The sequence below is a fragment of the Narcine bancroftii genome, chromosome 1 (assembly GCF_036971445.1).
Source record: "Narcine bancroftii isolate sNarBan1 chromosome 1, sNarBan1.hap1, whole genome shotgun sequence".
NCBI lineage: Eukaryota > Metazoa > Chordata > Chondrichthyes > Torpediniformes > Narcinidae > Narcine > Narcine bancroftii.
In genome coordinates this window covers 353163735-353187174 of record NC_091469.1, presented here as the reverse complement: position 1 = coordinate 353187174, position 23440 = coordinate 353163735, and the positions used below count along the sequence as shown (strand labels likewise).

Sequence of the window (23440 nt, the reverse complement as noted above, 5' to 3'; positions counted from 1 at the left end):
ATGGAGTAACCCTCTCTCCCCACCCCCCACCCCACCCCACATTGAAGTGATCGACTGGGATCATTGTCTGAAAAGGGCTTGCAAAATCATTGAGGACCCCTTCCACTCGCAAATAGCATCCGTCAGATGCTCCTGTCAGGAAGGAGAAACAATAGTATCAGAGCCAGCACCGCCAGGTTGAGGAACAGTTTCTTCCCACGGGCAGTGAGACTGCTGAACGACCAAATTAACTGCTCGCACTAACCATCCGAGACTCTCATATTTACAGAATTATATTTAGCTGTAACTATGAATATTTGTCCTGCATATATGCTGTTGTCTGTATGTTTGTTATGTCCAGTTGCTTGTCTGCATGTTTTACACCGAAGACCAGAGAAAGCCATTTCGTTGGATTGTACTTGTGGAATCAGATGACAATAAACTTGCCGAATGAAAGATTCATCGTATACTTAACAAGAAATATGAAAACAATCAGGAAGCTTATCTGTTCTCTACTGTATAAATATGGATGGAGCCGCTAAATTTGAAAGTTCTTATGGTGGTTTAGGCTCTTCACGATATCGTGTTAATAAACTCTCGGAATTAACCTCAAAGTCTCAGTCTTTTTTCTATTTCATTTAAAAATAAGAAAATTATCAATAATTTCTAATTACCATATTTGCCCCCTTTAAATTGATTTTCAATGGATATTGTCAATCTCAGTTCCATCCCATAATAGGCTCCAATGTGTCAAATTAGGACACAAAATCGTAGGATACAGGAGAAAATGTAGCAGCATCTCTCACCCGTGTTAGCATGTTACCCACGTCAGCAATCATTTTAAGCTCTAGACACAACTAATCGTCAAATGAAACTAAAATATGTCAATGATAAGTTTCAACTTACAACTCTTCTTCTTTTGGTGACTTCTTATCCAGAACAAGGTAAACTATCCCAAAGCTTCCTCTGCCAAGTCTTTCTTTAACCAAATATCTTTTTGCAATCAGGGACCCGACGCACACCATCGTTGAAGTGTTTGGAACAGTTTTTCCAGCTTCTTGGAACTTCGGCATGCTTCTCCTTTCACAAAATGTTGACAGCTTTCTTCCAGAAATTACTTTTTCTGATCACCAGATGGAAGCTCTCCCAAATTAGAGGAGGGTTGCCAGAGTGTCAGGCACAGCCGATGCCGTTAAAGTAACAAATCCTCTCACCTAAACCTGAAATGAAAATAATTGCTAAATAAGTGGCATGGTTCATTCAGGGGCGGTACGGTGCGCATAATGCTAGCGCAGCACCAGTATCCAGAGTTCAAATTCAGCGCTGACTGCAAGAAGTTTACACTTTGTCCCCAAGTCTGCTTGAGTTTCCTCCAGGTGCTCCAGTTTTCTCCCACCCTCCAAAACATGGGATATTTGAGTGATATGGGCTCATGAGCCGGAAGAGCCTGTTACTGTGCTGTGCATCTAACTTGTTAAATTTAGTCCAATATTGCAATTTTGACTGAGCTAAGAGTTATTATATAATCAGGATTTAAAATTCTGTGAGGTACTCTTTAGTAAAAAGAATTTTTCTGAGAAAAACAATCAGAGTCTTAACGTGGACAAAGGAGATCATTGTGAACTTCAGTAGGTCGACCACTCTCTATTACACAATAGTTCTATCGTGGAAAGTGTGGAGAGCATAATGTTCCTTGATGTGCATATAAAGGGCAACCTATCCTTGACCTACGACACCTCCTCATTAGTCAGAAAGTGCCTACACTTTGTAAGCAGGTTGAGGAGGGCAGGGCTACTCACCCCCACCTTGACCACATTTTACAGGAGCATAATTGAGAGTGCCCTGTTCAGACATTATTATGAGGCCTGGTAGCTGCAAAGCATTAAGACCATTGGGGTCTCCCTTTCCTCCATTGCCAGGAATGTTGTTTAAATAGGGTTCAAAGATATAGAGGACCCTTTCCATCCTGCACACAGCATCATCGACCCACCACCATTAAAGAGGTGTTCAGAGCATCAAAACCAGGATGCCAGGCTGGCAGTTTCTTCCTGCAGGCTGTGATATTGCTGAACACTATCCTGTAACCAAATAAATCATCCCAAAATATTTATATTTATTTTAAGTTATATCTTTATGTATAAATGTGATTATTATGTAGTGTGTGTGCACGTGCGCACTGCAGTCTGGAGAAACCTTTCATCTAGTTGCATAGGTACAGTCAGATGATAATAAACCTGAAGTTGTATTATTTCATCAACAGTTGAACAGTTAAAAAAAAGTTATGTAGATCTGCAGAACAGACTCAACATTGTCAACAAATTTCTAACAAAACTTACACTAGATCCTTTCATGATTTTCTGAAGTGCTTTACAGCTCATTAAATATCTTTGAACCATGATCACTGCTGTAATAAATCTAGGAACCACAGTAGACAATATGTACACATTTCCAACAAACAACAATAAGGGATCGCCATTTGATCACCTTCAGAATTGAGGAACAAATATTGGCAAGGTCACCAAAATGAACCTTACTTTGTTTCAAACAAAATTGGAGTGTGACTATTCACCAGAGAGACCAGACAGATCCATGATCTGATGCTTTATTTGAAAGTGCACCACCCATTCATGTTACACATTAGGCCAGTCCAAGTGCCTCTGTTTCAAAGTTCAGATTTATTGTCTGAGTTAATGCATGACATCACATTCAACCCCTAGATTCTTTTTTCTGCTGGTCAGGCAGAATTTCTACTTATCAGTAGTGGAAAAAAAAACAGGACTCAAAAGATGTGCATACAAAAGAAAAATATAAACAAAGACATGTAACAAATTGACTGTGCAATACAGAAAAAAGTCATGAACAAAGTTTTATTGAATATTTTATTTAAATTTTCAATACATGTATTCAGGTCAAAAAATGTAATCATATTAAATCCATTATACCTGGTTTTATAAAGCCCCCAATCCCTTCCCCCCAAATAATAACCCCAAAAGTGATAGAAAAGAATGAAGAGAAGGAAAAAATACAATTGTAAAGAAAGAGACCTAACTTTTTTCAATTCTCTTTGTTTGTTTATTCCAACAAGTCAACAAGGTTTCACGATGTTTAGGGAAACTCCATTCATAAATTTATACCTATAAAGTGTAAATATTGGCACCGAATTTTCAAAAAAGTATATTTATTTATCAAATTATATGCAATCTTCTCAAGGGGTATAAGGCTATGAATTTCCACATGCCATTTTTCTAAACCTAAAGGAGAATCCAATTTCCATGTCACTGATAAACATTTTCTTGCAACTGCTAATGCAATTTTTACAAATTCTTTTTCATACAAATTCAGTTTTAATATTTGTCTTACCCCTGAAATATTACCCATTAAAAACATTGAATTCTGTGAAAATTTAACTCCTGTGACTTGACCCAAAAAAGTTCTGAATTCTATCCAAAATGGTCTCAATTTTGGACAAGACTATGTGCAATGTGCAATGTATGTGGCTACATCTTAAATATTGATCTGAAAGATCTGACCAATCTATTTAATTTTTGTGGGGCAAGATATAGTTGATGTAAAAAATTATATTGAACAAATCTATATCTAACATTTATTCTATTTATCATCCTATCTAGACATAGTTCTGACCAATTTTTCTCCCCAATAATATTTATATTGGTCCTCCACCTCTATCTAGAGATATGTATTTCCTGCTTGTGAGTTCCCTTTTGCAATAATATATGCATGGCTAATATAAATTTCTAAATAGATCACAAATCAAGGTTTCTATTTCACTACTTTTAAGTAACAATATTGCTGGTTTCAATTTATCTTGTTAATATATTTTTATTTGATAACATTCTATAATTTTGTATATATTTTTATTTTTTAATTGTTTAAATGACATTAAATTTCCTCCTTCATAACAATCTTCTACATTTCTAATTCCATTAGAGAACCAAATATGCAAAAGTTAATTATTCATTGTAAATGGGATTAGTCTATTTTGATTCAAAGCCAAACCAGGGTTCCACACTCCCATTCTAGTATTTGCTTTATACCAATATTAATCAAATGCTTCAACAATGGAGTTTCCCTGTTGTAATGATTATAATATTTTGGGGAATTTGTAAGATTTAGTGTAGGTTACATACATGCACACATTTTAAAACAGATCTTATTTGAAAGACTGAAGAATTCACATTGCAGGATCTCTGGAAATGTTATGCACATTTCACAAGTAGGTGATAATAGAAATGGCTCATAAAATGCATGGCCATTGTCTTGCTGGAGTCAGGCTGACTACAAGTACCCTTTCTGCAAAGTGCTCACAGAAAGGTCACTGCTGGGTTTTGTTAATACTTAAGATAACAACTTGAGCAGAAGGAAGAACTCCTGTTGTTTGCTGGAGATGGTAGGGGTTTTGAAAGTCACATGCTTTTCACTGGAGTTTTTCAGTTGGGGGGGAAGAGAGAGAGAGAGAGAGAGAGAGAGAGAGAGAGAGAGAGAGAGAGAGAGAGAGGACATAAGCTTTCTCAGTCAGTGTGTGTGGGACACTGAAAAGCTTCTGAACAGCAATCCAGAAAGAACTGATGAAAAGTTCCAAAGCAGTGGATAGCTGGAAGAGCTATCTGTCTGATGTTTCTCTTGGAATAAGAGGAATGGAACTCTGTGGTAGCTTAAAGAAAGAAGTTACCATCTGGAAAACCCTGATGGGCCAAGTTTCATCAGCGAGACCTTGAGGTGACCAATGGTGGTACCTCAGTTGTGGAAATCCTGGAACAACAAATCTCTCTGCAAACCCTACAAGAACCTTCTTGAGTGATAAACATTTACCTTTTAAGCACCAGAGCCTGGTGAACTTGAGACATGTAAAATTCTGTGCACAGTATAAAAATTGTCTGCATCCAGAGAACTTGGAAGAAGGAGAAGTGAGATTGAAATGTGAACCAAAGAACTTTTCTTAAATTAACACACACACACACACACATTGCCTACACATGCACTTTGAATTAGAAGGGGGTTAATTTGGGTTAGTATATAGTTAAGTATAAGTATAGAGTCAAGTTAAAGTTTGATTCTATTTTCATGTTTAAAGTTGATTAAAAATAACTTTTGTTTTAAAAACCACTTGTCTTGGTGAATGTCTATTGTTGCTGGGTTTCGGGGTCCTTTAGGCTCGTAACACTGTCACCAGATATTAACTTTGGTTCTCATTTGTATATAAAATCTTCTGGTATCTTCCCTCCCATCTTTTCAATCTCTATCTTAATCCATGCTGGTTTCTCTCCCTCCTGAAAAAAGAGAAATCTCATTTGCGTTGCCTTTTAATAGTTTTTAAAGTTTGGAAGTTGTAGACCTCCTAGTCATATTTCCATGTTAATTTTTCTAAGGAAACCCTCAAAAATCTTGCTCTTCCAAAGAAATTTCCTTACATATTTATTTAAATCCTGAAAAAAAAATTATGTGATAAGGATATAGGCAATGTTTGAAAATGACACTGTACTCTAGGAAATATATTCATTTTTATACAATTAACTCTTCCCAATAATATTATTGGCAAATCATCCATTTTTTACCCCAAAATCTTCATCAATTTTCTTAAGGGGAATAACTTAATTTAAATAGATTATTTTAATTACTATCTAACCTTATTCCTAAATACTTTGACACAGAATATACCCCCACTTTATAACTGGATACTATCCCTTTTTTAAAAATCTGATATATAGTTTACATAATGAAACTTCCAATTTTGTCAAGTCAATTACTATGTCATCTGAAAATAAATTCATTTTATAGTTGTCTATGCCAACTCTAAAACCTTTAATTTCAGGGTCAGATCGAATCAGTTCTGTAAGTGGTTCAGTTGCTAAAATAAATAAACCTGGAGATAATGGACACCCTTGCCTACTAGATCTAGTTAAATCTGCCCAGTTGTTACAACTTTAGCTTTCAGTCCATTACATACAGCTTTAATCCAATTTGCAAATATTTGTCCAAACCCAAATTTTTCAAGCACTTTAAAAAGTCCCATTCTAATCTATCAAACACTTTTCCTGCAATCTAAAGCCACTGCTACATTCAGGTCCCCTCTCTTTTGTGGTAGATGCATTATTCTCAATAATTTGGTTACATTATCAGCAGATTTTTTAATGAATTCAGTCTGATCCATATTTATTAACTTTGGTAAAAATTTTACCAACCTGTTTGCTAACATTTTTGCTATTATTTTATAATCTGCATTTAATAATGAAATAGGTCTATATGATGATGGCTTTAAAGGGTCTTTTTTTTGGGGGTACTACAGTTATTATTGCTGTGCTAAAAGATTCCTGTAAAGTATGCATTTCCATTGCCAGTCCTAATACCTCCATAAAAGGGGGGGGGGGGGGGGGAATTAATAAATCTGTAATTCTGTGCTGTAAGTGGTTATATGGTTAATTCAGGTGGGAAACCTATTTATCCCAGAAACTTGTTACTTTGTGATGAGCTCAATGCTACCCTCACCTCTACTGGGGTGAAGGGGACACCCAGTTCTCTTTGATCTTCCAAATTTAATGTTGGTAAATTTATTTGTGACAAAAAAATTATTTGATCATCATCATCTTGAGAATCTGACTTGTATAACCTTTAATCTCAGGGTCAACTTTGTACAAAATTGTTTAAAATTTTCATTCTTGATGTTTGTAAGTAATTAAATTAAGATCAGTTTTAGTTGCAATAATAGTTCTCTATATTTGTTCCATTTTTAACTGTCTCACCTAATTCAATATCTGATTAGTTCCCATTATCGCTTTCTCTGTTCTATGTTTGTGAAGTATTGTGTGAAATTTTTTATTAGTCGTCTCCGTTTTTCCACATTAATTTGTATTTGCAAATCTTTTTCTAAATTTCTTATCTGTCTCCAATTGTTCCACCTCTTTCATATAATCCTTAATTTTAGAAATATAATTTATTATTTGACCTCTTAAATATGCTTTCATCGCATCCCATAAAATAAATTATTAACCGAATTAGAGTTGGTCTCAAAAACAGATCTTATTTGTTATCTAATAATGTCACTAAAATCTTTCCTTTTTAATAACTGTTAAATCTCTATCTGGAACCTGATTCTTCTTTCTCCAACATTGTTCTTGTCAACAAAAGAGAATGATCAGATAATCTGCTTGTTGAATTCTACCCTGAAGTTGTGCAGATATTAAAAACAAATCTATCCTGGAATAACAATCATGTCTCTTTCTCTTGGATGGATTCTTCTCCAGAGATCTATTAAAGTTAAATCAACAGCATTGTGGCCTCAGCTGCTTTTGTCCTGGTTATTGTTCTTGTTGATCTAATCTAGAACTAGATGTAAACAAAAATTGAAATCCCCATCTTTTAATATATTATCACATGCATTTGCTAAGTTAAGAAACGTTAAATCATCCACATTAGGTGCATATATATTCATGTGTCCAATATTCTGAAAAAAATGTAACACATCTCCCTGCAGGATCAATTATTACATTTTGTATTTTAACCAGAAGAGTCTTATTAAAATTGCTTTGACATACAGTTCCATGACACCACCCCATATCCAGTCCCTTCTTCAGATCACATCACAAATGAAAGTATGATTAGTACAGAAACAGTTATGGAAAAAGATGCAAGAACGTCAGTTTGAGCAAGGACAGGCGAGTATGGGAAACTGCAGGTAATTTTTTTTTAAATGCAAACTTTAAAGCATAATATTTACACAAGTGTTGAAAGCATTTCTATTAACATTACTATTATCCCATTACCCAAGAAGAGTAGCGTGAGCTGCCTCAACAACGACCTCCCAGTAGCACTAACTTCTGTGATTAAATACTTCGAAAGGCTGGTAACTTCCAGAATCAACACATACCTAATTGCCATTTGCCTATCATCAATCACTCCACGGCAGATGCAATATCGCTGGCTCTCCACTCAGCTCTGGATCACATCAAACAGAATTTTGTATATACGGCTGCTCTTCATCGACTACATCTCGGCCTTCATTACCATTATTCCCTCAGTGGTGGTCAAGAAGCTACAAACTCTAGGCCTCTGTATCCCCCTCCTCAACTGGATTCTTGACTTTCTCATTGGAAAACCACAGTTAAGTACGAATTGGAAACAACATCTCCTCGTCACTGATCATCAAAATGATGTGTGCCCATGGCTCTACTCATTATACACTCACAAATGTGTGGCCAGGCACAATTCCAATGCCATCTACAAGCTTGCCAATGACACCACAGTTGTCAGTAGAATCGCAAACAGCAATGAGGAAGTGTACAGGAGGGAGACAGATCAGCTCATTGAATGGTGTAACAATAGCAACCTTGCGGTGCGGTCAATGTCAGCAAAACCAAGATGATTGTGGACTTCAGGAGAAGTCAGGGGACACGGCCCAGTCTTCATCAAGGACTCAGTAGTGGAAAGGGTCAAAAGCTTAAAATACCTGGGTGTCAACTGTGGTAAACCATTGATATACTACGATTGGCTGCTAAGATTGGCACGCTTCCAGAGTCTGATCCTCTCCACAGTTCTTTGCGTGCCCCCCATTTCACTCTGCCTTGATCAGTCAAATGAGGGTGATGGCAGTTCCAGTCTATTGCTAATAAAAGCCTATAATTTTCACAACTTCAGCCTTTTGTGATTATTGATGGTGCATAAACATCACAAAGAAGGCTCACCAGCAGCTATACTTTATGAGGTGTCTGAGGAGATTCGGTATGTCACCGAAGACACTCGTAAATGTCTACAGGTGTATCGTGGAGAGCATTCTGGCTGGTGCATCACTGCTTGGTATGGAGGCACCAACTCTCAGGATAAGAATAAACTCCAGAGGGTTGTTAATTCAACCTGTGAAATCTCGGGCACCAGATTTCACTCCATCGAGGACATCTACATGAGGTGGTGCCTTAAAAAACGCAGCCTCTATCCTCAAAGATCCACCACCAAGGTCATGCCCTCTTCACTCGGCTATCATCAGGAAAAAGGAATAGGAGCCTAAAGACGAGCACTCAGCGACACAAGGACAACTTCTCTCCTGCTGCCATCAGATTCCTGATTAATCAATGAACCAAAGACCCTGCCATACTTTTCATCACAAGATGATTATAGTATGAATGTTTGCACTATGATGCTGCCACAAAACACTGAATTTCATGACTTATTCACGTTAATAAATCCTGATTCTGATTTCTTTTTTATATGTGGCACTACAAGTGGAGATAATGATCATTGAACAGTCCAATACAACCAGGCAGACATTGCAATAGTTGCTTGTTATTTATACATATTAACAGTTCAAGATGACATTGGGAGACCTGAATGGCACTTTCAGAAGTGAAACATCCTATAACTTGCAAGGGATTTGCTAAGAGTGAAACGCAAAAGTCTGCAGATGCTGTGATTGTAGCAAAAACACAGAAATGCTGAAGGAACTCAGCACGTCATGCACCATCCATCCGAGGTAAAGATGCATTTTCAACATTTCAGGCCCGACTACTTCAAGGTATGAGGGAAAAAAAGACGGGCATCTGTATTAAAAGTCTATTGAAAAGGGAAAATGTCAGTGGGAGGAGTAAGACCACAGACAAAGGGCATTAAGAGGACAGAGAGGAAAGCAAAGAACTGATTGGTTGAGGAAGGGTTTGTTTTTGGCTCTGAAAAAGGAGACGAAAGGCTCTTTTTATAGTGAAAATTAGCAATTTGTAAAGACAGGTTTCCTCTGCCTTCAAGCACTCCACTTACCTGCATAAAAGGTCCAAATGTGGATTGGTGAATCCAAAATGATCCAGGTTCCCTCCGCCAAAGGTGGCATTGCTAGAGGTGGAGTCAAGTCACTCTACCTCCTGTGTAAAAAGATTGTCACTGATAGCTGCTCTCAGCAGGAAGGTAAGATGACTGATGACACACTGACAGCTGCACTGTCACAGAGCGGCTGATGGAGCTTCCAGGCTTTGTTCGCTCACTCCGCCAAGCTCCCTTCATGCCACCTGCTTCTGACAGGGCTGTCAGGCAGAGGGGCGGCTGGGGGAGGCTATTGGGCAGCGGGATCAGTGTGGGGCTGATAAGGCAAGAGGAGGGGAGAATGGAAGAGAAAAAGGGAGGGGGAGGGGAACGGAGAGAGAGCGGAATGGCAGAGCTATCAGGCAGCGGGACGGCAGGGGTGTTGCAGGACAGCTGCTGCTGTGCTAACATTCCGCCCCCTTTCGCCCTAAGAAGCCGGTGCGCTGATCTGGGCTATATAAAAGGACTGCACGTTCCATCTTTTCAGTCCTCAGCATAAATGGTAAATCTGCCTTTTAAAAAAAACTTGAGCAGGTGATAACGCAGCTTTTGTATGTAAAAATTCCTAAAGTGAAAAAGGGAGAGATGGACAGAGCTAGAGTAAAGGAGACATGAGGAAAGAGGTGTTCAGGAGGGGGCAGAGATTCTAACAGAAACTGGTTGGAGAGTGCCCAGATAGAATTGTTGTTTCTGCAATTTACAGATGGTCTCAGTCTAGCACTACGTGAGACCATGATCGGACATGTTAGCAAGAGACTAGGATGGAGAATTGAAATGGGCGGCCACCGAAGATCCCCGTTGTTGCAGCAGAGCAGAGGTGCTCAACAAAGTGACCTTCCAGTCTGCGTCCAGTTTCTCGATGTAGAGACAACAATGGAAGCACCAGATACTGGACATGACCCCTGCAGATTCACGTGTTGTTTCACTTGGAAGGACTGTTTGGGACCCCAAGTGGTGGTGAGGGGGGGGGGGGGATTCCAAGTGGCGCACATCCTGCGGTCACAGGGGATGATAAGTGGGAAGTGAGGATTAGGATGAATAAGTCACTGAGGGAGCAGTCCCTGAAGAAGAGGGGAATGCATGGTGGTATCATGTAGTAGGTGCAGGAAATGGTTGGATGCAGAGGCTAGTGGAGTGGTAGGTGAGGACAAGGGAATCCTGTCTTTTTTGTGCATGGGGCAGAGCAGATGGGCAGGTAATAGAGGATATGTGTGTGAGGGCTGTGTTGATGGAGGAAGAGGGGAAGCAACATTCTTCTTCTTTCTTTGGCTTGGCTTCGTGGACGAAGATTAATGGAGGGGTAATGTCCACGTCAGCTGCAGGCTCGTTTGTGGCTGACAAGTCCGATGTTTTTGTTCACACCAACACAGAAACAGGAATGGAAAATCTACCAGCAAATGGTTAATTCAAAATAATAGTTTTTAATTAAACTATTAACATAACATTTCTTACTCATCTCTAAACTTAACCTCACTGTGTGTGCGTAAGCAAAAGTTCAACATCATTTTAGTCTTGCTTGAAGGTCTTAAATTCTTAGTTCAGAATAATTATAAAGTGCTTTTAAACATTATATATTCAGGCCTCTTTACTCACCTTTTCCCCCAAATTAATTAACAAACCAAGAGATAGGTTAAACGAAGTGGCTATTTTCTTCCAGGATGAAGTCAGAAACCCAGACACAGATTAAACGAATTGGCTATTTTCTTCCAGGATGAAGTCAGAAACGCAGACACAGGTTAAACTAAGTGGCTATTTTCTTCCACGATGAAGTCACAAACCAGAGAAGGTTTAAGCGAAGTGGCCAAACACAAAAATAGAAATCTGTTCTTTTCCAAAGAGACAGTAAAATGGTCTTCCTTAAATCAAAAGCTACTGATTCTGTGTTCTCTTTTCCCAGGAGTAACACACAACAGCAACAATTCTGGTTACTGTTGCTCAACCCTGTCTTTCACAAGGCATAGGGTTTTGACTTCTGTCCAAAGTGAACTTTTCCAAAACTGAACTCAAAATGTCTGAATTTAGTCATATATTTCTCCAAATCATGTGACCATTACATCATCAGAGGGGAGTCCCAATTCTTGAAAACCACATGACCATCAGTTTTATTTCTACCAAAACTCTGTTCCTTTTTCAAAACTATTCTATACAAATAACAAACTCTGGTCTCCTCTCTGTTCAAGAGGCTTAAGTGGCTTTGATTTCAAACAGATGGCTTCATCAGCAGTTCTTGCATAACTAAGCCCTACTTGAAATAAATTAGCTGTCTGTCCAAGACGCATCGACTCTGAGAATGAACACACTTCTCAGAAAATAGTTCTTTATAAATGTGCTGTGACCTTGTACCAACCCATAGCTAACTTACTAAGAATACAGATACAACATTTTAACTATAATTTACTTTACCAACACATTTTTATAAAATAAATAGTTTAACATTAAATTAAAGGTCAACACAAATCCGTTAGTTTCAAGGAGGGCATTTCTTATGATCAGGCACGAAATCCCTCAATCCGGAAGCAAATGCATCAGATAAGGAGAAATTGAGAGAAAGGAATGGAATCCTTGCAGGAAACCGGGTGTGAGGTGAAAGGACCATGTACCTGTAGTTCTCACACTGCATTAATAATTAGGCTGATGAAGATAAGTAACATGAGTGCTTTTATTCTCTGTTGGTAAGAAAATCAAAACATGTTTAGACCACATTTGCTGTTGTGTTACTATAGTTATGACTAATCCTTTACTGAGACTCCTGTTCCTACTGCTCCAGACGTTAGCAAACAAGATCCAGTTACAAATCTATCACTTATATAACATTGTATGAGAAACCAGTTAAATTATTGCATTATCATTCTGATCCTTGATGTAGTATATTACAAACATTTTGCCCTAAAAGGAAATAAAGTGCAGTTGAGGTAATTATATAGATTAGAAAATACTCAAAGCTATTCTAATAATCCCAAACTTTTTGATCTTGACTGTATCACTTCGATGTCTTACTTGTACTTCGGTGATAACTGTTTATAGTATTCCAAGTGCAGATGTATCAATAACTTGTACAGTATGAACTTTTTCAAAATATATTTTTTCCATACATATTTTCTTTCCATTTAAGTAATAGATCCATTCTAGTCATTATATTAACAAGATTTGCTTATTTCAATATATTGAATGTAATATCTACCCTATTCCCAAGTATATTGAAATCCTTTTGTTTTGCTTGGTATAATCTGCACATTGGCAAGATTTTACAACTTTAAATGGTATGAACATATTAAAAAGAGATCCCAAAACAGAATAAAAGCAAAATAAAAGTCTTTAGAATTCAAGGGAAAGTAGAAAATTAACTTACAATTAGCTCAGTTGGAAAAAGTAGAGAACAATGGTCAATAAGAGTTTTGGGGTGCAGAGAGGTTCAAAGATCAGCAGGTTCTTTGTTTTTTGTAGTGTATATTAATAACTTGGATTTAAACAAAGAGGCAATGATTAACAGTTTTAATGAAGACACCAAAATTGTCTGTCTACTGTTGGATTGGTAAGGACAACACGAAAGTTGTGAGCAGAACTCAAACCCAGGTGAGGTATTGCATTAGAGGAACTCAAGATGAGGGAACACATTACAATTGAGAAGACACTAAATGAAAAGAATAGATAGATCTTATCCTCCCTGAAGATTGTAGAATTGGTGAACAAGTTGGCTACAAATAAGATACCTTTATCCACCAAGAAATGCAAAACAAAAGCAGTAAGATGACATATGGGACATCAGTTAAGTGATATTGAGTGAAGAACCCATCAAATTCTAGTGAAGAAGCAGAAGAGATTAGCAAAGTGTTCCCATTGCTAAAGAATTACAGGATTGGTCAGGCTGGGGTTGTATTTTTGGATCAAAAGAAATGGTGAAAATATTTAAGTCAAGGTGTTTAAAGTCATGACAGGCTAAAACAGGGCAAATAATGGGTCCAATTAATTGATGTAACAATTAGAATGGAGTTAAGGAAAATTTTATCTGCCGAGAGAATTGTGGAGATTTGGAATTTACTGTTTGACATAGAAACTTTCATCAAAACTAATTAAACACAGAGAGCTATGGGTGCCTAGAATGCCTTGCCAGGGGTTGTGGCTGAGGCTGAAACATTAGGAGCATTTAAGAGACTCTGGCAGCAGGCACATGAATGAAAGAAAATTAGAGGGCTCTGAGGTAGGAAGAGCTTAATTTTCTTTTGGAAGGAATATAAAGGTCGGCATAACAATGAGGGGTCTGCAGTGTTCTGTTTCATGTTCAAAAAAATAAGTAATGCAAGATCTGTGTGGTGCACTGTTAGCCAGAATCAGACACACACAAGGTAAAGACTGTACAACAGGCTTTAATCCACAAAGACTTCCACAGAGCCAGGCAGTAAATGAGTGAGACTTTGGGAGGCCGGCGCAGGCTTATATCCTGGAGGGTGATTGACACCCGATTGGGTGGGGCTTGTTCCATTCAGGCTGACTGATTGACAGTCGGCCAGGTGTTGTCCTGTCCCCTTACACTCCTGCAGGTACAGAGGTTGCACACTGCAGTAGGCCGGTGGTGTACCACCACATTCACCCCCTTCTTTAAAATTGTCCAGGGGGGGGAGGCAGTAACAAGGAATCATACCCACTATACAAAATACAATATTTACAGATTGAGACGATCTGGTGGCTGCCGGGGTCTCTGTGACCGTTGTAGGACTGGCTCCTGGTCACTGGTCGGTGGGGAAGTGGGGGGAGGGGGGGTGCTGGAGTCAGGGGTCTGTGTGACTGGTGTGGTGCTGTGCGGAGGGGTGGCCGAGGAGGCAAGGGTCGACGTGTGAGAGTCGTATTGGAAGGGGAGGGGGGGCAGGTTTGTCCCCCAGGGCTGAAGCAGGCCCCTGGTGGTCAAGGAGGTCCTGCGCACCCATAGCTGCCTGGGGATGGGGATGTACGCCTAGTTGGCGTCATCCTGTACTGAAGGAGTGGTGTGTGCTCCTGCTGGTGCCAGGTCCCTGGTTGAGACGGTGTGCTCCCTACCACTGCCAAACCTAACGTAGGCGTAGTTGTGGTTCGCATATAGGAAAAAGACCTGCTTGACCAGGCCTTGTGTGTCCATACGTGTTTATGCAGGAGCACCAGTCCCGGGGACGTGAGCCATGCTAAGAGGGACATTCCCGTCACTGACTTCCTGGGGAATGAGAACAGATGTTCATGAGGGGTCTCGTTGGTAGCCATACACAGCAGCAACTGAATGGCATGGAGCGCCTCGGGCAGGGCGTCCTGCCAGTACTCAACTGCCCACCTTTTTGACTTGAGATCCAGGAGGACTGCCTTCCAGACTACCATGTTTTTGCGTTCCACTTGCCCATTGCCTCCCGGGTTATAACTCGTTGTGCAGCTAGTCGCAATGCCCCTCGCCGTCAAGTACTGGCGCAGCTCATCACTCATGACACTAGACCCCCAGTCGCTGTGGATGAAAGCAGGGTAGCCAATCATGGTGAAGATCTGCTCCAGGACCCTGATGATGGTGGTCATGGAGGTGTCCAGTCAAGGGATAGCGAAAGGGAAGCGCGAGTACTCGTCCACAACCATGAGGAAGTAGACATTTTGGTTTGTGGAACGCAGGGGCCCTTTGAAATCCATGCCGAGACGCTCGAAAGGCCAGGTGGCCTTTATGACATAGGCCTGGCATGGGCAGAAGAAATGGGCTTTTCACTCCGCGCAGACCCGGCAGGCCTCGGTCATGTCCCTGACGATATATGGCAGGTTCCGGGACTTAATGAAGTACTACAACCTGGTGACACCCGGATAGCAGAGGCACAAGTCCAAGAGAGGGCATCAGGGGAGACGTTAAACTTTCTGGGGCTGTACTGGATGTCATAGCTGTAGGTTGCCAGCTCGACTCTCCAGCGTTCTTGATCTTGCTCTTGTGGGTAGTGTTAAACATGAACGCCAAGGCCCGCTGGTCAGTGAGGAGGGTGAATCTCCTGCCGGCCAGGTAGTGGCACCAGTACCAGACTGTTTCCACAATTGCTTGGGCCTCCTTTTCAATGGCGGAATGCCCTAGCTTGGAGCCATGGATGGTCCGAGAGAAGAAAGTGACGGGGTGCCCCCCTTGGTTGAGGGTAGCGGCGAGGGCTACCTCGAAGGCATCGCTCTCCACCTGGAAAGGGGGAGTCCTCATCCAAGGCCTGCATTGTGGCGTCCGTAACGTCCTGCCTGATGCGGATGAAGGGTGCCTGCGCCTCGGGTGGGAGGGGAAAAGTTGTTGCTTGGGCCAGTGGGCAGACCTTGTCCAAGAAGCGAGGGACCCACTGTTAGTAATAGGAGAATAGGACAAGGCACCTGCGGAGGGCCTTTAGCATGGGGGGGAAGAGGTAGCTCCATTAATGGACACACCCTTTCTGGATCTGGGCCAATGACCCCATGGGCCACGATGTACCCCAGGATGGCGAGTCGGGTGGTGCTAAACACACACTTCTTGTTGTAAGTGAGGTTCAGCTCAGTGGCCGTCTGGAGGAATTTTTCCAGGTTAGCATCATGGTCCTGCTGGTCACAGCTGCAGAAAGTGACGCTATCCAGATACGGGAACGTCGCCTTTAGCTTGTGCTGGTCTACCATGCTATCCATCTCCCGCTGGAAGATGGAAACCCTGTTCATGACCCCAAAGGGAACACGGTGGAACTGGTATAGGTGCCCATCTGCCTCAAAGGCTATGTAGGGTTTATCCTACTGGTGGATGGGAATTTGGTGATTCGCCGACTTCAGGTCAATCGTGGAGAAAACCCGGTAGTGGGCTATCTCGTTGACCATGTCGGCTATTCTCAGCAGGGGGTAGGCATCCAGTTGGGTGTACCAGTTAACGGTCTGGCTGTAATCCATGACCATCCTCGGCTTATTTTCCCCTTTGACCACCAGGACTTGGGCTCTCCAAGGGCTGTTACTGGGCTCTATGACACCTTCTACCAGGAGTCGCCGCACCTCCGCCTTGATGAAGTCTCTGTCTGCGGTGTAATAGTGCCTACTTCTGGCAGCGATTGGCTTGCAACCTAGTGTAAGATGTGGGAAGAGTGCCGGTGGGGTGATGCTTAGTGTGGAGAGGCCACAGGTTGGTTGAGACTGGTAGGTTGGCGCGCTGTGCAACTTGAGTGGAGATTGTGTCCCACAGAAGACAAGGGTGACACTCCACAGCTGGCACTGGAAATCCAGGCCCAGGACGACTGGGGCACAGAGTTTGGGCATGTCCAGGAGCCTGAACCCCGTGTAGGTCTCCCCTCTCACAGTTATATTGGCCGAGCAATGCCAAGGGTATCAACAGTCTTATCCTTGGTGGCGAGGGTGATTGAGCAGGTGGTGGGGTGGACTTTTAATCTCAGGGAGTGGGTCACACTCGGGTGAATGAAGCTCTCGGTGCTGCCACTGTTGAACAGGCACTTTGTTACCTGCCCATTGACTTGCACACCCATCATAGAGCGCCCAAGGTCGTGAGGGATGTCCCTGGTCAGAGTGGTTGCAGCCAGGACCATTTCGGGGTTGGAGTTGTCACTCTCCGGCTGTGTGCAGTGGTTTACGGTGTCCAGAGGCGTGGGGAACGTCGGTAGGGCGGCCTGGTCATCGCCCGTGTTGACCACATCGACGTCGGTCATGGGGTGACGTGTGGCAACCAATGACGCCCAGAGGTGTGGGGTGTATCGGTGGGGCAGCCTGGTCATCGCTCGTGTTGACCACATCGTCGTCAGGGGCCCTCTGTGTCGGCCACTGCCTGGCCCAAGATGGCAGCGGCATTTTTGGTCCCGCCACATGGCTGGCCTCCTTCCCCAGCCATGTTCGTTGCGCCAGGGAAGTAAAGTCATCACTTCAGCCGGAAGTGACATCACTTTGGTTCTGGTTCTCGGTGAGCTGCGCTGGCGAGGGCTGGTCCAGGTGCTCAGGGCACACGATGCAATCATCACTGGCGGGGCCGGACACTGCACAAGTTGTAGCGGGGACAATGGCACTGCCCAGCACGTGCACATGGAGGGGTCCGGGGGGGAGGTCATAGAGGGCCGCTGAGCTGCCGGTTGGTTTTGAGAGGCATACTTTAGCAAAGTGGCCTTTCTTACCGCATCGGGAACAGTACAGGTTCCTAGCTGGGCAGTTTTGGTGCGATCGTCAGTCTGATCCACACCAGGACCCAGAGTACTTCAAGGGGCGCCGGGCACCTGCCACAGCTATGTTCTCGTCTCCAGTTCAGTCTGGGACTGCAGAGTGAGAGGGCCATGAGGGAAGCTGGAATCGAAGGCATCGATGTGCAGGGCTGCCGCTTCCAGGGTTTGGACCACTTCCACTATCTTGGTTAGGGCATAGATATTGTCTTCCAGCAGCCTCTGCTGGATGGCCCTCGAGCGTAGCCCGGGTTCAGCCAAACATGGTCAGGCCAACTCTCGCAGGTGTCCCAGGTAAGACTCAGTCATCTCCTCGGGTTGCTGACTCGGGTGTTGAGGAGGTACCTTGCACAGACCACATTCATGGGGGGCTTGTACAAGTTCTTGAGGTTGTCCATTGCGCTCTTGTACGTGAAGCAGCCTTTGGTTGCCTGGATGGCGCGGGGACCCAGCTTTGACCGGAGTAGGTCCAACCTCTTCTGATCCGAGTCCAGGATACTGCCTTCGTGTGCTTCGATGATTACCTCGACCATGTGCTGCCAGATCTCAAAGCGTGTCTGGGCATCTGGGTGATGTGGGTCGACTTCAAGGCTCCCTCCGCTCAGGAGTTTTCCATGGCAGCCGTGGGAAAATTTTGTGGATTATATTGCCGTGTGCTGTTAGCCTGAATCAGACACACACAAGGTAAAGACTGTACAACAGGCTTTAATCCACAAAGACTTCCACAGAGCCAGGCTGGCTGTAGCTGCAGTAACTGAGTGAGACTTTGGGAGGCCGGCGCAGGCATATATCCTGGAGGGTGATTGACACCCGACCGGGTGGGGCTTGATCCATTCAGGCCGACTGATTGACAGCTGGCCAGGTGTTGTCATGTCCCCTTACACTCCTGCAGGCACAGAGGTTGCCCCCTGCAGTAGGCCGGAGGTGTACCACTCTGAGACCGTAAACTTAGTTGCACTTTTCCTAAAAACAGTTGTCAAGCCTTCCCCAGCACCTACTCATAGCGATAATCTTGGACCTGGACTAGCATGTCGTCATTAAAAGTTGCCAAAGTTTCCAAGGGAAACAAATGGCAAACATAGAAATGTGTGAAAAAAAAGAGCCTGTAGGTACCATAACCTTGAACAAACAAATGAGCTGTTGAAGAAACTCTGACCAGGTAAAAATTGTCAATCATTCGGGTCGAAACTTTAATTGAGAAAGGAGATACTATTACTTACACAAAGCAGCTGTTTGCCTCTCTACTGTTGGACGCGGAGTTCCCCCAGCAGCTCGTTTTCTCACAGAAGTCAACTTGTGTGCTTGAAACTCGTGTTGCAAACCCAACTGGACCGTGCAACAGGTTGTTGTTCCCATTTAAGGTTCCACGGATCCCACAACAAAAGACGGAGGAGAAATCAAAACGGCATTTTAAAGCATTTTGATGGAGTGGAGGAACTGCACGGAATTCTTCTTCGCTGATAGAAATAGCTGATCATCGGAAAACGGAAGATTTTTCAATAAAACCAGTTAATTCCTTTCTAATTACTGAACGAATATAGATTTTTGCTGGACTCTGCAAACCAAACTAAAAAGAGCAGCTAATACGGTCAAATCTCTATAAATATAACGAGATACTAACTGGAAATTATACACAAAAGTGCCGGAGGAACTCTGCAAGTCACGCAGCGTTCTTCACGTCGCAACGATACATACCCAACTTTGCAGACCTGAGCCCGTGATCAAGGCGCCTGAATGGAAACATTGGTATGTATCGTTGCTACACAACGAATGCCGCGTGGCCCGCTGAGTATAATTAAACTACATTCACAACACCTGCAGACTTCCTTGTTCCGCCAGAAATTATACTTTGTTTCCATCAGTTTCTCAAACCAAACGGGTCAAACTATTTTTTTTAATTAAAAATGACGTACATCTTCTCTGCATTTGCACAGACTCATTCTCAGCTATGCACCTACCTGCCCACCCACTGAGAAAAGGAAGCCCTACGCCAAGAATGCTGCTTATATGTCGGTGGCAATGACCTCAAACAATGCCCTGGGTGCAATATACCTATTTTTCGCGCCATACATCTGCACCTTGTTGACCTGTTGGCGGATCTGCGGGGTTTCGCGTCTGGTCGCCACGCGACGGCGTGGAGTACATCGGGAAATTGGCAAAGCCTAGGAGATAGACCGATTTCACGGTGACGTCATCACAATGGCCACCACTTCTTCCGACACACGACAGAACCACTTCGCTTATTAAGAATGTTAATTTATTTGTTGTTGGTGTGTTATTAAAATTAATATTTAACGTGTAGAAAGTATTCATAATGTACTCCAAATCTCAAAACAGAAAACTCAAAGCCTCTGAAAGGCTTCAACTTGCTTTTGTATATTTATCTGTAGCGAAAAAATGTATTGCTCGTACGTGGAAAGATACAAATATGATTGATATTAATAGATGGCATAATGAGATGAGATATTGTTTAATAATGGAAAAAATTACATATGTTTCACGTGATAATTATAGTTTTTTTATTAATAAGTGATTGTTATACTCAGAATATTTACATTTCAATTTACATTGATTAGATCTTAATATGTATATTTAATTTTTCTTTATTTTTTTCCTTTTTGTTTCTTTATGGCTCTCCTTAGGAGAGTTGGTTGAAGGGGGGAGGTTTCTCTTTTTTTTTCTTTTTTCTATATATATATATATATATATAAAAATAATGCTTATGGTTAATTGTTGTATATGTTATGTACTATTTGTTTTTTGAATGCATAAATAAAGTTTAAAAAAAACCAGAAAATTGCATACAGGCCCTCAGCCTGCATATCGACCACATTAGTGGAGTGATTCTAGTTCTAAATCTATTGTTCTGAAATACAGATAGAATATTTCAAATTCTGCTCTATTTTCGCACAACTTCTTTTATGGATAACTTTTGCTTCACTCCAGCCCAACTAAAATCTTCGAGGCACGTTGGGTTGCTTTTGGTCGGAACTGTTGTGTGCATTTGTAGTCTGGTCTGATATTGAGAAGGACAAGACCATGTTTCATCGCAGTCCGTGTAGCTAGTAAGGTGAGCTGCTTTTGTAGATCGCAATTAAGTAAGTTCAAAAAATTAGTTGAAAATTAAGATTTATCTTGAAGAGTCATAAACCCATTAAGCAGGAACTCCAAGTTCCAAGTTGGTTCCTTCCGTTTGCCGACATTTTTCCGAATATTTATCAATACATTTGTCAAAATGTCTTTTGAATTCCGAAATTGTACCGCTTCTATCGGATACAGACTAGTGAGTGGAGAAAAAAGTTGTCCCTCAGGTCCCTGTTTAATCTTGCCCCTCACACCTTGAGGTAATGCCCTTTAGTTCTGGATACACACACGGGGGTGGGGTGGGGGGGTTGGGGGTGGGGGAAAATGAGAAAAAAACTGAGCACCAGGCATGCAGCAGGTGGAAGAATCACACAGAGTTGAAAGTGAGTTGAACCAATGGACTTTAATAGAATTCTCACGTCTTTAAATCCCTGATGCTTACGACTCCCGGGACCTTCATGATATCAGGCTGTGGGCTTGACCCGCACGCAGAGCTCTCACAGTCAGATCTGCGTGGACTTGCCTGTGACTCAATTTGCCACCTGTGTGGGCGAGCCACCACATGAACTAGCATTAGGAGATTATGGACTCCACAGCCAATATCTCTTTATTCTGTTTGGGTGGCCAACCTCATGAGCATGGGGGTGGCACAGTCACAGGGTCTAGGTGCGCCAGCTTGAGGCAGTCAATGGTGAACGTTTCATGACTACTCACGTCTATGCACCACCTTGTACGGGCCCTTGTTTAGCCATTGGAGTAGAGTCCGGTGCATGCCCCTGCGGACAAAAAAAAGTCACAGTCCCAGAGGAAGTTGTCAGGCTGTGGCACTAGGTTGGGACAGGAGCTAGTGTTCCTACCTTCTCTTGGGAGTCTTGTGAGTACTGTCGAAGTGTCTCCTCTGTGCCACGGGCACAAACTCGTCTGGAACCATCAGTGGGGCACAGTATACCAACTCTACCGAAGATGTGGCAAAGTCTTCTATTGGAGCCGTGGGGATGCCAAGAAGCACCCATGGGATGGTGATGGAGGCTGAAACATTAGGGGCATTTAAGAGACTGGATGAAACAAAAATCGAGGGTTATAGGGTAGGGAGGGTTTAATATATTTAAAAATATATATGGGTCGGCACAACATCGATGGCTGAAGGCCTGTATTGTGCTATAGTGTCCATGAGGTCCGAGTCCTTGAATGACTGGGTCACGGGAGAGTGTAACCGCCCGACGTCTCGGAGACCGGGGGCGCTGTCGTGGGAGTCTGGCTGGCTGGCGGGCCGACAGGCAGAGAGGGCGGGCCGGCCAGTGACGCCGATGCTTGGCCTGGCGCCAGCTGCCTTTCCGCGATGTTCTGTTCCTTGATGCGTACGGTTCGCTTGGCCGTCCTGACGGGCCGGCGTTCACGCGCCGCTCAAGAACTCAGGCGGCCGGTTGGGGCGGGTCCCCAGCCCCTGGGCCGAGACCTCGAGCTCTGGTACCGAGCCGCTGTTCCGAGCGGCTTGCGTGCGTTCTCTCCCGCCGCGACCGGGTGCTGGCGGTGCGGGGCAAGCCCTGAACCGTCCTCTTTCTTCTGCCCTTCCTGCCGGGCCCTGCAGCCCCCGGACCGGCGGCTCGATTACTTCCAGCTGCTGGGACTCCCGCGCCGCTTCCGGTTGGACGTCGAGCGGCTGCGGGAGTCGCACCGGCGCCTGCAGCGGGCCCTCCACCCGGACAACTTCGGCCGGAGTTCCGAGACCGAGCGCCGCTACTCGGAGGAGCAATCGGCGCTGCTCAACGAGGCGTACGCCGCGCTGCTCAGGCCCGTGTCCCGAGGCCTCTACTTGCTGGGGCTGGAGCTGCCGGACGAGCGGTTGGCGGCGGAGGACGAGGCCCCAGCCGACGACCCCGCCTTCCTGGGCGCAGTGCTGGAGCTCAACGAGCGGCTGGCCGAGGCCGAGAGCCAGGCCAGTATCCAGCGCGTCGCCGCCTCGGTGGAACAGCGACTGCGAGAGCTGGACGAGCAGGTGGGCCGAGCTTTCGAGCAGGGCCGCCCGCGGCACGCCCGGCCGCTCCTGCAACAGATGAAGTATTGGAACAGTATCGGAGACAGAGTGAAGGAGCTGCTGCTGCCCCGCTGAGAGCCAGGCTGCGGGGGTCGACGCCTGGGGTAAAGCGCAACGTTTCGCCCCGTCAAGGGGCACCAGTCTCCCCTCGGGATGGGGTGGCAATTAGTTGGGTCCAATCATTGAGAACTACAAGGACGAACCAAACCACGGGCAGCTGGAAGGACTCAGCGGACCAGACAGCGTCCGCGGAGGGGAATCACGTTTCGGGTCATTTCGAGCCGCTGTTACACGTGGCTGCTTCCTGACCCGCTGATTTCTACCAGTTGCGAATCGTTGGCACCTTGTTCCAAACAGTAGCGCCTCTTGAATCAGGTTTATTGTCAAGAACATGAAATTTGTCGCT

The 23440-nt window shown here is 43.6% G+C and overlaps 2 protein-coding genes across 6 annotated transcripts in view; one reads left to right on the top strand and one right to left on the bottom strand.

Moving 5' to 3' along the window:
• nek11 (NIMA-related kinase 11) overlaps nucleotides 1–23345 on the bottom strand; it is a 395005-nt gene extending 371660 nt beyond the window's left edge. For 2 of the 5 annotated variants that reach the window (XM_069911163.1, XM_069911131.1), the window contains exons 1-2: nucleotides 19968–20070; nucleotides 886–1199 (exon numbers count right to left, since the gene is read on the bottom strand). In XM_069911163.1, coding sequence (XP_069767264.1) covers nucleotides 886–1052 — 167 coding nt within the window. In that variant the 5' untranslated portion in view covers nucleotides 1053–1199; nucleotides 19968–20070. Of the gene's footprint in view, nucleotides 1–885; nucleotides 1200–19135; nucleotides 19565–19873; nucleotides 20071–21856 lie in introns of those variants that run through there. The other 3 variants (XM_069911155.1, XM_069911148.1, XM_069911139.1) reach the window with 3 other exon arrangements.
• hscb (HscB mitochondrial iron-sulfur cluster cochaperone) lies at nucleotides 22308–23109 on the top strand. The gene has a single exon (XM_069911175.1). It carries the CDS (start codon nucleotides 22339–22341, stop codon nucleotides 23107–23109), a length of 771 nt encoding a protein of 256 aa, XP_069767276.1. The 5' UTR covers nucleotides 22308–22338.
• Nucleotides 23346–23440: the final 95 nt, after the last annotated feature.